Source organism: Juglans microcarpa x Juglans regia, chromosome 3S (assembly GCF_004785595.1).
Source record: "Juglans microcarpa x Juglans regia isolate MS1-56 chromosome 3S, Jm3101_v1.0, whole genome shotgun sequence".
NCBI lineage: Eukaryota > Viridiplantae > Streptophyta > Magnoliopsida > Fagales > Juglandaceae > Juglans > Juglans microcarpa x Juglans regia.
In genome coordinates this window covers 8159180-8173935 of record NC_054599.1, presented here as the reverse complement: position 1 = coordinate 8173935, position 14756 = coordinate 8159180, and the positions used below count along the sequence as shown (strand labels likewise).

Below are 14756 nucleotides of genomic sequence, written 5' to 3'. Positions count from 1 at the left end.
ATTTTTCTCATTAAAATAAAACTGGGTCATCTGAAACTTATTGTTCAGATGGCCAAAATAAAACAAAAAATTATATTCAAACCAAAAAGGCATCCAAAAATATAAAAAGTAGAAAAATATAACTTTAAATTTCCTCTACCCTTTTAGTGTTTGTATTTTTAATTTTTTCAATAAACCACATAGCACCATGTGATGCAACGTCAAGAGGCTATCTAAATAGTAAATTCCAAATAGCCAAATAGTATTATTTAAAAATAAACATTGTAACATAATGTTTAGGCATTTAAATAAAATGTGCATACAAAGAAATTTTTCATTTTATTTTTCTGTTAGCGAGGGGTGTAATTGGTCTGATTCGGTTTATTTTAGAGAACTAATACCATACCAGTTACATTCATAAACTGGTACTTTTGATTTTACCGGTTCGATTTCTTTTTTCGATATATTATATAGTATATATAATATAGTATATTATAATTTATAATAATATAGTGATAATATATTATAGTATATTGTAATATATTATACTTGTATCATAAATTATAGAGATATATTATAATATATAATATAGTGATATATTACTATATTATAATATATACTGAAATAGTATTAGTATAACTATTAATACAATACAATATAGTATTATATGATTTTAAAATTTAATATTATATTAATTAATAATTTATCATATAATACAAAATTATTTTATATATAATTTATTATATAATATAAAAAATTATATAAAAAATATTTTATACAATATAAAAAATTAAAATATATATATATATATATATATATATATGAATTGGTTCGGTCAGATTTCGTTCGATATTAGAAAAAGAAAAATTAAAATTGAATTGATTTTAATCCATTTTAAAAAAAAAACTAAAATCAATATCGAATCGAAATAAATCCAATGCCGAACCAAATCCACCGGTTAATCCGGTTTACAGGTTTTTATTATCCCTCCAGTGTTAGCGTGTATGCTGTATTACGATAAATAGAATTTTTTTTATTATTATTATAATTTTTTTTTCCCAATTTGGGTGTCTAATCTTTTGCAGCTCGTGAGAACAGTAGTTGGGCAAACACTGCGCCTTGCACTTCCCATCTTCATCATAATTAGTCTTCAATCTCCTCCTTTTTCTCTCTCTCTAGAACCTCTCTGTTTCTCTCACTCCACGATTCATAAACCCTAGCTTGGTCAAATGGGCTCTGAGGGATCCAGGGTTGTCGGTGAGCTTTGATTCTTATTCATTAGTTTTTTTTTCTTTAATGGTTTGTTCCATCTGAATTGGGCATCCTTTCGATTTTTTAATATCTTTTTGTGCTAGTTTTTTTGGTTGGATTTTTATTGGCATTCTCTTCTTTGTTGCCGTGGCTGTTACATGAGGGTTTTGGTTTGGTTTCTATTGGTCTTTTTCGGAAATATGGGGTTTCATTTCCCCCCCCCCCCCCCCCCCCCCCCCCCCCCCCCCCCGGTAATTTGGGTTTGAAGATTTGATGGTTTGTTGAGTCCTGGCGGAGTATAGTATAGCGTCTTAACCCTTTCGGTAGGTAAACTGGAATAAGAACCCACTTTGGTGTCGTAATTACAACTCGCCGTAGGCCTTGTATGATATATGAGTACCGTGTATTGAAACTCTTTGTTTTCTTAAGAGAGATTTTTTTTTTTGGGGGGGGGGGGGAGGTAGTTAATAGAAATTGATGAGGAATTGTTAGTGCTGAAGTTTTGATTGTGTTTCTTGTATTATATACTATTAAGGACCTTCTCAATATGTGGTGATTGGTTCGACTGTGTCCACCTATAAAAGTGGGAGAAGCACTGATCAAGTGAAAGGAAAAAACCGTACAATAAGAAAAGTGTGGAAGCTGTGATCGGTAATGAAAATCGTATCAAATTTTTTGATGATCACATCTACGGAAAACAATGTTTAGTTCTTTTTCTCTGAGTTCTGCACAATGGAGCCTAACATGTACTGAAAGAACAGAATGCTTCTGTGAAGTACCGAGCAATAATGTGGAATTGAATACAGATATGCTTGCAACGATTTTTCATCATGAATGCCTCATCCACTTTGTCTTTAGGATAAACTTGTCTATTACGGGTTGGTTTTACTTGTATACACCTTTATGGTGATGACCATTTGATGTGTTTGCTATGCTAGTTAAAATCTTTATACATTAGATCTCCCGTGCTTTAATAATTTTTATTTTTTATTTTTGCTTCTGAATGGTAATGATAATGGATTTTGATGTTGATACAAATATTTTTATTGCACTAAATTAAACTAATATGTTTATTATGAAAATTTAGATAGGTGAATTCCAACCGATTAGTTTGGGTTGGAATTAACACAGTTAGGTTTAATGGATTAAATTATAGATACTTTTTAAAAAAAATGAAAAGCTGAAGAAATTTGAGTCCCACTGGGGATGTATGTACTACTCCCCCTTCCCCTCTCTCTTCCTTCTTCTTCAAAATTTGATATTGCATTTAGCGTTATCAATATGCTTTTATGTCTTCATCTTCTGTCTTGAGTTAATAGTTGTGTTGCCTAAGTTATTGATACAAATTGGGCATGTCCTTGCTAGACAGCCTGGACTTTAACATTGTGATCGGTATGCGTTTTCTTTTATTTACTTTCAATAAACTCTATTTCTAATATGTGTCCTGAGGATAAGAAAAATTCCCAGAGTGGGTTAACGAAAGTGATTGTTCGAGTCGACTTGCTATGCAAATATATAATGGACCATAGACTTGTCTATATCTTTGAGCTTGAATCCAGATCACACATTTTGTTAACTGTGTTATTTTGGCACTCTCTGGTTAACTCGGCTCCAAACAACTCACTATGGGTTTGGTTCCTGCATTTAGGCTTCGTTTGGAACTATAACTCATTTCAACTCATCTCAACTCATCATTACAACTTTTTCAAATCTCAATACAAAATATAATAAACAATTCAACTTTTTCAAATCCCAAAATAATAATAATATTAAAAAATAATATTCTAACAATATTTTATCATCTCAACTCAACTCACTTCAACATCCAAACACAACCTTAATCTTACATTCATAGCAGAACTATGGGTTGATGATCAGAATTTTTCATACTCTTTAGAGAGACAAGGTGGAAGGAGAGTAAGGAGATGGCATTTGGTGGCTTAGTTTAGGCCTTCTAAGATTTGAATCTATGGATCTCATCCCACCCTTAATTGCTAAAAAGGTAATACATGGCCTCTTGTAACTAACTTAATGTGCTAACGTCATGATAGCGATCAATATTGGCAAGATCACCATGGCTGATAATGGAGACACTAGTATCAAGGGAATCTATTCCTCTCCATTCTCTTTGAAGTAAGAATGCTTGTGAATAGATAAATTCTCTTCAGTTTTTGCCAACTTTGGGAGCTAAAAGATTCTGGTATTTCTTGAGAGATGGTGTGGATTTTAACACATGAAATATAGTAGAAAGTACATTGACAACCCCACTTCGTTTGGGAGAAAACCAAAACAAAGGAAACATTTTACAACCTCTCTGTTGGATTACTTCTGCACCACCCTGTCACTTGCCACCTCCTGCATGCACTAACTCACAAACCTTCGATCATCCACGTTGCCTACACTTTCTCCCAACTGCTCAAACTGTCCACTTAACATTTCTACAGAAACTCCATCATACACATTGTCTATACTTTCTTTGAATTGCTCAAATTGCCAACCTCTTCTGAATGTGGCCATGTGCCTTTATTTCCATGATGTTATCTTACTGCACAAATCTCATATTGAGCTTCCAAGTCCTTTGTAATCTATCATCTGTCCTCCCAGGGCCCCATGGAATGGTTTCTTTTGTAATGTTGGGTTAGCATGGGTTATGCCTGGAAGAGAGGGTGGGGTTTGGGTGTCTCCAAATGTTTGAAAGTAGTATTGTATCTAAATAAATGGACCTGTATGTGGTTGCCACAGTTCTTTTCTTTAATTTTCCTTTTGAGAACTGAAATTAATGTGTAATTTCACAATATTCATAAAACAGTATAGCTATCTCATTGGCAAATCTAGTGTTGGCATTTCAGGATATAAGCATGGTTGGGTTTTTAATTATGTGATTGAAATTTGTGGTCATTGCAGTTCCTAGGAATTTCAGATTACTGGAAGAGCTTGAGAGAGGTGAAAAAGGAATCGGGGATGGAACTGTTAGCTACGGAATGGATGATGCTGATGATATATACATGCAGTCATGGACAGGGACTATTATTGGTCCGCCCAATGTTGGTTTCTTGGTTCTCTTCTCTTCTATTTTCTTACCATTGTCTCTATGTAGTTTTCGTATATTAATAGGTGTATGACATATCAGAAAAAGTATATGAACTGGTGTGTGAGGCCTGCCTTCCTTTTTCAGTTATTTTTGGAATTACTTTGATTTTTCTAGTCACTGATGACAATCTAGTTGAATTTAACTAGTAACTATTAACATTTTGAATCTTATACTGTAAAACGGTGGTTCTGTAGTGCTTTAGACGAATGTAAAACTCTGGCACTTTTAATGGCTGAATTATCTTTACAGATATGCTTTAATATTGAGTATACTTATAATCATGCTGCCAATCAAATAGGTTGTACAGATTGTATTTTAACAGCAGTTATGCACATGGTCAAGTAATAAGGTTTGGTTGCTGGGAATCTTAGGTTCATAACTCTTATAGAAGTGAAAAGTTAAAGAAATGAATGTCATTGTGAATCGTTAAGATCTCTCTTTTGCAGCTTGACAACACTGGGATGGTTTTTTCTATCTGAGCTCAACTTCCTTGCTTTCAGCTTTCTGTTGTGGAACTTTCTGCTTAGTTGACTTCTCACTGTTATATGTAGTCACTATCTGTAATTTGTAGCAATCATGAATGACACATTTATGTATTAATGGCTGATAAACTGTAAAAGTCAATTGTTTTGAAGCAATGGCTACTAACTTCCGTGATACATATTGATAGTTAGGTTCACAACTTTGATATGCTCTTAATTTATTGTGTTGGTCATATAAAATTACCATTCATTGTGGTAAAAAATTTTGACCAACCCATGCAAATTTTATCTTTCTATCTGAAGATCAATTGACCTTCTTGCTATTTGCTCCATTATAATACAATATCCATTTATCTTTTGACTCGACTTGAATTTATTGACATTAGCCTTTTTTGATCTTTTTTCTTTCTCCCAATTTAAGTACTAAAAATGTCTAATCTCGGGAAAATAGATGTGTATTTAGGATAAAGAATGGAGAAAGAGGCAATATGGTGCAAAAGCATCAACATTGGAAATCTATTTGAAATATCCACTTAGTTTGAAACTTCCATTTCTAATCCAGCCTAGGTGTCCTGTCAGTTATTTTAATTTTGGATGGTATCCTTGCATGTTACATTCATCTTGAGATGGTTCTAGAATGTAATTTTCACACGTGTCCAAACACACTAGTATTGTTAATTACAATATGGTTGTGAGGGGGTTCACCTAGAACTGAAGAGTGGTTCGGATTTCACATTCAATTTCCTTCACTTTGAATTTATGACCTGATATTCACTGATCAACATTGCAAATGTCTAACTTTCACCCTTATAACTTAAGTAGCAATAATTGATGTTTTGTTGATCATGCTGCTTTCAGACTGTTCATGAAGGGAGAATCTACCAGTTGAAACTGTTCTGCGGGAAGGATTATCCAGATAACCCACCTTCAGTTAGGTTCCAAACCCGGATAAATATGACTTGCATCAATCAAGAAACTGGAGTGGTAGGTTATATGACTCTTTTAAGGCTATTTATACTGTCGTATGATTGAAGAGAAGCTTATCAATGGTCAAATTACCAGGTTGAACCTAGTTTATTTCCAATGCTTTCTAATTGGCAAAGGGAATATTCAATGGAGGATATATTGACTCAACTGAAGAAAGAGATGGCATCTCCCCAAAACCGGAAGCTAACTCAGCCCCTGAAGGTATGTCCATTTTACATTTGATTTATGAATGCTGGCTTATCTTCTCGTCTTTCATCTATAACAATCTCATGAGAAATTTGGCAAGAAAATAGGGGGAGGGGGTTTGATTTGCTTTAGGTTTTATTGCTGAAGAGGGGTGAGCCATCCTAATTGGTTGCTAAAGTTACCAACCATTATTGAGTTGTGGTACTCTGGTGGACTTACTGAGAAAGTGTAAAAAGAGATAATAATGTACTAAATTTAATTTGAAGTTGCATTAAACTGGTTAGATTAACATGTGTCTCCAGTGTGTCATTGGAGCCTGTTTGGATCGCCACCTGCTTACAAAAGTATTATAATTATTTTATGCATCTCTGTGCCCAATGATGTCTTATTATGTAGATCATGTTTTGCTTGATAGTTCCAAGCATCGTCCTTCTCTAATAGGGGAAAGCGCAGACACACACCTAGGGATATAGAAGTGCCATTCGACAGATGGATCACTTTTTGATAGTTATTGTCTGGATAACAGGCATGAACTTCCGTATAGGGCCTTAGTTTTTATTATGAGTAGCTAAGGCGGCTGGGAGGTACAACTTGCATCAAACTTGTGAAAGAAAACTTGCTGTGCAACTGTGCTAGGCTCCTTTCAAGTTCCTAATTTCATGATCTAGAATGCAAGGGCATTGGAAATTTGATATCTGCTGGACAACTTAGAAGTTTGGATGGTTTTCATAGATTGAAAGTAGTAGTACTGCTAGAACCATTTGTTTGTGGCAATAAGGCTTCTTGAATTGGAAACAGAGTGATGTTACCACCATTGGTTTTCTAATGAAAAGGAGGAGTATGGGAAGATTTGGATTCTATGGAATGTAAAGGTTAAGCTTGATTTGATTAAGCCCTCTTCTCAATCCATTACTATTGTTTTGTTTTGTCTTTTGTTTATGCTAGTTGTGGTTATTTCAACAGAAGGGAGCTATGGAAGGAATTATGTGAACTGCAAATTCATGGACTTCCCTGGTTGCTTTGGGGGAGGGAGGGGGGGACTTTAACAGCTGTGTTTAATCTTGTGGATTGATTGAGTTACCTTTGAAGGCTCTAAATCCTCTTGATGTTAAAAATCAAGACTGGGGACATTGGATTTGGGCAAGGCTAGACCGTGTGTTTTGTAGTGCTCTGCTGCTGTGGTAACATATCTGTAAAGTATCTTCCTAGTGTCTGTAACAGTCCGTTCTTATGGACCTTCTTTGCTGCTTCTTCTCTTGGTATCGAGAAAAGATTGAAGCTTATGGAGTCTGTTCTTCCATTAAGGCTCTACCTGGATAAGGAAGGAATATTAATTTTTGGCATGATGATTGGTCTGTGCTAGGTTTATTAGCTCAAAAAGATAAGGAGATTTCAGAACCCAAGTTCCTGTTGGAAGTTATTCTCATCTGGTGGGAATGGGGCCAGGTTAATTTCAATGTTGGGAGTTGTTCTTACTACTCAGATATGTTCTCGTTCCTATTACCTAAGGTCTGGAACTGATGTTCTCATTTGGAAGGCAGCCAGAGATGGTTGTTTTTGGATAAAATCAACCTGTTGTTTGATCAGATCTCATGGTCAGCAGGTGCTATGTACTTGCAAGGATATCAGTGATTATGTGGAGATGTTTCAATAATGGCCTTCCTTTTGATGCTAACATTAAAGCTGTCATTTTTCCTAGCTTAAAATGTGATTGCTGTCTATGTCCTGATGTTGAGACTCCTGGATCATATGCTGAGTTTAAGTGAGTTAGCTGCCAAGATCTGGAAATATTTTTCATTGTGGCTTGGGCAAAGATGTTTGGAGGGACAGTCATGGTATGACGTGATGAGTTTATGGTTTAACAAGTCAAAGCTAGTTCTAAGGGATGGTGAACATAGGATGCTGACTCTCTTTGTCAATCAATTATGTCTAATTCCAGCACTTTTTGCTGGAATTAATCCCGTTCTTTTCTCCCTCTACAGATTTTCGGCTCTTTACGCCGGAATCATTTCTCCTTCTTTCGTTATACCTAACCAGAACTCTTTCTTCTTGTTAGTTTCCTCTTTTTGTTTTCTTTTTTGAGAGGTGGGTTCGATGTCAAGCTCTAGGTGTTTGAAGGTCGAATCGAAGACTTTCGTCTTCTCAAATGAGGGTGGTAATATTCGTATTACAAAGAGAAGAAGAAGGTGGTCAAGTGCCTTTTTTTCAGTGTGTCGTCAGCGACATGGGTGGCAAAGGTGATGGAGGAGTGCTTGGCGCACCCGTGGCGTGATCGTTTCCTCAGAAAGGTGCGGGAGGAAAAGAAAGTTATTATCATTCAACGTCTTGCTAATCCAAGGGGCCGTTTCTTGCAATTGGATGAGTATGGGAACGGTAGAAAGAGGGCTCCTTGGTTGTCCCCGAAGGCTTGAACCGCAGAGGTTGGGGGGACTTTGTGTTTAACATCCGCTTGGTGGCTGGAATCAATGTCTCTATTTTGGTTTATGAAAAAAGAGCATAATATGCTCACACCGATATTGTTTAGGAACAACGTAGGGAGGGGTTCAGAGGATTTTCGTCTGCGGGGAGGGGCATCCTTCCTAATGGTGCCTCTTACGTGTTGATTATGAAGAAATTGGCATGACCTCTAGTTGACAGTTGCTCAAACGGTGTGGAGGGTGATGTTCTGAGGAAGGGGAAGATGATTGTTGGAGCAATTCAAAATGGTTTGCAACTCTCTTCGAATGTGGACAAGTGTCATCACATGAAGGCATGCAGGGGTGGCGGTTCGCATTCTGTGAGTATTCTGGCGTGGGAGAAGTCGAAGGGATGCTGCTGTGGACTACTAAAGTTGAGTTATCAAGCATTTTGGAGAAGATAAGTGGTCAGATGACCAAAATTGACTCGGGCCTAAAATTGGTTATGGGCTTAGGCAGTGGGTTGATCGGCCCATGTAACTTGAGCTCTTCCTCAACAAATGGACGTGGGCCCAGGAAGCAGCTGGACGTGGTAACAGGCTGGGCCTGAATAAAGGTGTTAGATGTTCTATCTTGAGGCCCACTTCCCTTGCGTGGTTGGCCAAACTCTATCCAGGGCCTCTTCAGCTGGTACGAGCATCAACAACACTCAGTCACCGCTAGCGGTCGCTTTGGTCACCATTTCGTCGTCATAGAATAGGTCTTTGGTTGCCGGCGACCCTCCGACTAGTAAGTCAGTACAGATTTCTATCTCGAGTAGGGAAAATAACGTTGGAAAGGCTGCAGAAACCTCTAAAGTCATGCGATCTAAGGCCCTTTCTGATACACATGTCGAAGATGGCCATTCTTTACCCTCTGGTTGCCCATAGTTGTTCCTCTCAGCTTCAAATGGGCTAGATGAGGTCGTTGTCGTTGAAAATGAGAAGTAATCTCCTCTATTGAACGTCGAGGAGGTTCCTTCAAGGGTTCTCTACACTGTCGGATGAAGATAACATGGTGTTTTCGGCTGATGGGTCTATTGAAGAGCATGATTTGCCGCTGGTATGTAGGGGGACATAGGTGGATTCTACTTTTGATGATCTGGGTGATATGGGTGACGAGCCTAGTCCTATTTGCTCACTACCCCCGCCTCTCTCTTGGGCTGCTTTGCATTCAAATTGGGTATTACAGAAGGTGGATGAAATTCGTGACTATGTAGGGATTTCATGTGAGGGCTTCAAAGAACAATTTAAAGCTCTTCTTACTGCTATCGAGGCAGGACAACCTTTTTTGGCTAGATCCTCAAAAAAAGAAAGGGATCTTAAGAGATTGGCATGTTCTATCAATTATGATGTAAGGGAAGGTATTGCTAGTAGAGGAAAGCATAAAGACAGGGCAAAAGCAGTGATACAGAGCCGAAGATTCTTTCTTGGAATGTTCGGGGGTTGAATGACCCGTGTAAGCGTCTTCGCGTAAGAAATTTGATTCGGGAATGGAAAGTGGATGTCATTTGTTTGCAGGAAACCAAACTGAAGTTCACTGACAGAAATATTAGAAGAAGTTTGTGGGGCTGTTCTTATGTGGGATGTGTTATTCTCGCTTAGTAGGGGGCTTTGGGAAGTATTATTTTGATGTGGGATAGGAGAGTAGTAAATCTGGTAGAAGAGTATGTTGGGGAATTTCTTGTAGCTTGCTCTTTTAAGAATGTGGATGATGGTTTCGGGTGGTGTTTTGCTGGTGTGTATGGGCCCAATGTTGATAGTGATAGAAGATTTCTTTGGGATGAGGTTGCTAGCTTGTGTAGTTGAGGTGCTTCTCAACGAAGGAATAATGCCATTGAGGTGCTTCCCTCGAAAGGTAGTGTCCTTATGGATCGTCAGGATATTAAGGATCACATTTTTCATTTTTATGAAAAGCTCCTTATGGAGCAATATTCATGGCGAATGACACTTTGATCCTTTGTGAGTCAAATTCTGATCACATTTGTTCATTACGGGCACTCTTGTTATGTTTTGAAGTGGTATCCGGCTTAAGGTGAACTTGTCAAAGTCTGAAATTGTCCCCGTAGATTTGGTCAATAATTTAGGGGATTTGGCTGATATTTTGGGTTGCAAGGTCTCCACTTTGCCTCTGAAGTATCTTGGTCTTCCTTTGGAGGCTCCTTATAACTCTAAGGCAATTTGGGACGGGATTATAGAGAAGAATGTAGATTGGCTGGTTGGAAAATGATCTATTTGTCCAAAGCGGGAAGAATCACTTTAATCAAGAGTACTTTATCTAATATCCCAAGCTACTTCCTTTCTTTATTTCCTTTGCCTGAAGGAGTGGCTAATTGAATGGAAAGGATCTTTCGTGCTTTCTTATGGGGTGGTTTGGAGGATGAGAAGAAATTACACTTGCTTAAGTGGGACAAGATTTGCACTCCTTTATCTTTGGGAGGTTTGGGGATTAGAAAGCTGAAAACTTTCAACAAGGAACTCTTGGGGAAATGGTTGTGGCGGTACCATCAAGAAGGGGATGCTCTTTGGAGGAAAGTTATTGATGCCAAATATGGGAGTATTTGGGGAGGTTGGTGCTCAAACGAAGAGGGGCATATGTTGTGGGAGTGTGGAAATTCATTCGTAATGGTTGGGGGGAGTTCTCCAGAAATTTCAGATTTGAGGTGGGTAGGGGTAACCGGATCAGATTTTGGCATGACTTTTGATGTGGGGATGAGGCCTTGAAGAATACTTTCCCTTCCGTCTATAGAATTGCCTCAAACAAAGATGCTTCCATGGCCTGATTATATGGATAATATTTCTGGTCTCACTCAGTGTCAGTAAGCTTTATTAGAGATGTCCAGGATTGGGAGGTGGGACATCACTGATTTTTATAGCTTGCTTTATGCTCTTAACATAAAATCGGGAGGGGTTGATTGATTACTTTGGAACCAGCCCAGTAATAAGAAATTCTCGGTTAGATCTTTGTACAAGGTCATGGCGTCTCATTCTTCTACTGATTTTTTTCCTTGGAAAAATATTTGAAGATGCAAAGTGCCTCTCAAGGTGGCTTTCTTCGGTTGGTTGGCTTCTCATGGCAAAATCCTTACTATCGATAAGTTGAGAAAGCGTGGTATCATTGCAATGGGTTGGTGTTTCATGTGCAAAATGTGTGGTGAATCGGCGGATCACCTTCTTCTCCATTGTGATGTGTCGAAGGCTTTGTGGTATGAGGTTTTTGCTAAGCTGGGCATTGCTTGGGTGATGCCCAAGAGGGTGGTGAATCTTTTGGCCCGTTGGAGAGGGATTCAAGGCAATCGTCAAATTGCAGTCGTTTGGAAGATGGTACCTCTGTCTTATGTGGTGTATTTGGAATGAGAGGAATGTTGTTTCGAAAGTAGAGAACGCTTGGTGGGAGGGATTAAAGACTTCTTTTTTCATAGATTGTTGCTTTGGGCTTCGATTATTGTAATGGATGGGTCTAGTCTAAATGACTTCTGTGCTGTTTTCAGCTTTAGTTTGTAATTAGGTGTTTTTCTCTTGTATATTTCCTGTTTACTTGGACTATGTCTAATTACGTGGTTTAATAAATTTCTTATAAAAAAAAACAAGGCAAAGCTAGCTCTCTGTTTTGAGTAGTGGTTGGCTTATTAGGTGGAAGTTATGGCTAAGGCATTACTCAGCAAGAAGGGAGGCTAATTTTGGTACTTTAGTTGGATTGATTGCTCAGATTAAATGCATTGTCATTGAGATAATTACCAAGGTGCCAGAGGTTAAGAAGTTTGGCAGTGACCTGTCTAAAATTCATCATCTTGGTATTTCTCAAATTTATTGCAGACAACCTCAAGTTCAGATTTTTAAGTGGCAGAGACCCTTGCTAGGATTGGTTAAATCTAATGTGGATGGAAGTTGCCTAGGGAAACCCTGTTATTTTGGGGGTAGAGGTTGGGGTTTTGTTGGCTACGTTTCAACTCATTATAGCCATGGTACTAATTCCCGAAGTCATGGCTGTCCTGGATGCCTTGCGTTTTTCTTTTTCTTTTTTGATGGCAATGAGGAATCCTGGGGACTCACATGTCTTTTTTGAACTCACTGGGAGGTTCTTAATCTATGGGATGATAGTCCTATTGCAGTTTCCAGGCTGAATTTGAAGATCACACATGTTTTAAGAGAAGTGAACAGCATAGCAAATTTCTTTGCTAAAAAGGATGCAGTTGGTATTTACATGCACTTTCCAAAATGCTCTTGAGCTTCCCTTTGTAGGGATGATGTAAGAATCAGAAGGCAGGAATTTCTTGTCTATGTTGTAGATAATTTTGCTGGAGAATTTGCTTATTGTACTTTGTTTTGCTCTTACCATTAAAAGAGCATTTATATGAAATGATTTTGAGGTTTTGATAAAATAAGAAAAAGACAACTTTCAAGTCAAATGGAGATTATCAGTTCCGGGGGGGACCAACCGTTGCACATATAGGTGAAGGTGTAACATAGCAGAAGGCCACAGCTTTTGTGAGCGTTAAGCACAATATGGTACGGTATGCCACCTGCATAAATTAGACGGCGGAATCGTATGTGGGTCTGAGCGACTTTCGCTCATTAAGGGTAACTGAAGCATGTTGCTTTTCAAAGTAGTAAACTACTGGGGTCAAGCATGAGCAACCTCCCCATAATTGATTAGTTCGGATGGCTTTCCAAAGTAGAAGCCATGTTTATATTGATTTAATTATATAATTAGTTAACTTTTATTTCTCGTTGATAAATGTTTTATATATAGAAGTAGGAAGTTAATGTGTGGATGTATTCTTCAGGCAATGAAGAGGGAAGGATGGATCAAAAGGGGCTAGTGCTGAGATGCTGTATTATGTAAAGTCAGGTGAGAGATGAATGAAAATGATAATGTCAATAAACATATGCATTGGATGATTCCTATCCATATTTCATAGTCCAGTGTATTGGAAATTGTAATTAAGGACCACTCTAATATGGAACCTTTGGAGCAGTTTGAGAGATTGTCAGTACTCCCTTTTCTCTATGATGATGTATTTTTATGGTGTAAGTTTGGAATTTGCTACGCTCGAACCTTGAATTTTGATCATATTTAGATATATATATCTCTCTCTGGGCTTGATCTATGGCGGTTTCCGTACATTGTGCATCCTAAATTACAATAATTTTTGTTCTTTTGGCTAGAAAAGGCAACAATAAGATCACCATTTTAGTAAAAGATAAAAGGTGGTGACATTGATCCACAAGATAAAATAAAAATTATCATGTATTTTTGAAATGTTTTAAAAAGATCTTCAATCTAAACACGCCAAACAAACAAACAAAACAACACCAAACAAACAAAACAAAACAAAACAAGTCACTTCATTAGTTGGTAGTGGATTGACATGAAACAAGATGATTCACAATCACGCACGCATTCTGTGATGGACATAAAAATATCTATCAGGCTCCACCGCCTTATTTCTTCTTCCCTTTTTCTTTTCTTTTCATTCAAATAGTCTATTTGCTTTCTCAACTTATTCTTTAAAAAACCAAAAACAAAAAAAAAAAAGAGAGTTTCTTTGAAGAGGTGTTTTTTTTCCCCCCAAATTATGTTATTTACCTATCTAAGATTCTAATTACCTATCTACATCCTCAAAACACCATGCATCCCTTTTCTCTATTATTTATTTACTATATTTGAATACCATCTCCTTATTCTTTCTTTTCATCAACATTTTTTTAAGTTTAACCTTAAGTATATAATTTTTTTTTCGCTGTGTAAATATATTTATATTAATGACATTAGTCTATTATTTGTTATTAATGTGCTTAAAAATATTTTTCATAAAAAGATTTACTACTATTGTTGTAGAGATCAAATCAACAATCGAAAGTCAAGTTAAGAGATAAGATTAAGAATAGATAAGGAAAAATACTCAGGTTTTTAAAAGGAAAATGATTCACAAGATAAGTTAGACTCATTTACTCCAAAAAAATAGACCTCTATATAAGGAGCAAATCTCTCACAAATCTAACAAGATCTCTCCACTGACTCTCTACAGAAGCTCCCTATGTAAAGACTCCACCACTTCTCTACGCTTAGACTAAATCCCTCAATTGTATTGTGAGATATGTGAGATCATGAGAAATTATAAAATCACCTATCATAGTAGATTTTGCTTCCAAACAACTCGTGAACGTAGGCATTATGCCAAACTACGTAAATTTATGTATCTCTATTTATTTATTTTTATTTGTTTATTTGTTATTTATTTTATGAATGAACGCGAATAGCACCGGATCGATGCCCGAATCACCATCATGAGTTGAAGATTGCTCTTTCTTCTCTTTCGGTCTGTTGTACGACTTTAGGAAT

General features: G+C 37.1%; 1 protein-coding gene across 2 annotated transcripts; it reads left to right on the top strand.

Annotated features, from left to right (window-relative positions):
• The first annotated feature begins 997 nt into the window (after nt 1–997).
• On the top strand, nt 998–13445 carry LOC121257691 (ubiquitin-conjugating enzyme E2 variant 1B-like). 2 transcript variants are annotated; one of them, XM_041158848.1, is made up of 6 exons: nt 1044–1236; nt 4135–4274; nt 5662–5787; nt 5866–5991; nt 8128; nt 13198–13445. In XM_041158848.1, the coding sequence occupies exons 1-6, from the start codon at nt 1209–1211 to the stop codon at nt 13254–13256; spliced, it is 480 nt and encodes a 159-aa protein (XP_041014782.1). In that variant the 5' UTR covers nt 1044–1208; the 3' UTR covers nt 13257–13445. The 2 variants fall into 2 exon arrangements, with proteins under 2 accessions (XP_041014781.1, XP_041014782.1); XM_041158847.1 differs by lacking the exon at nt 8128 and having other exon boundaries at nt 998–1236.
• Nucleotides 13446–14756: the final 1311 nt, after the last annotated feature.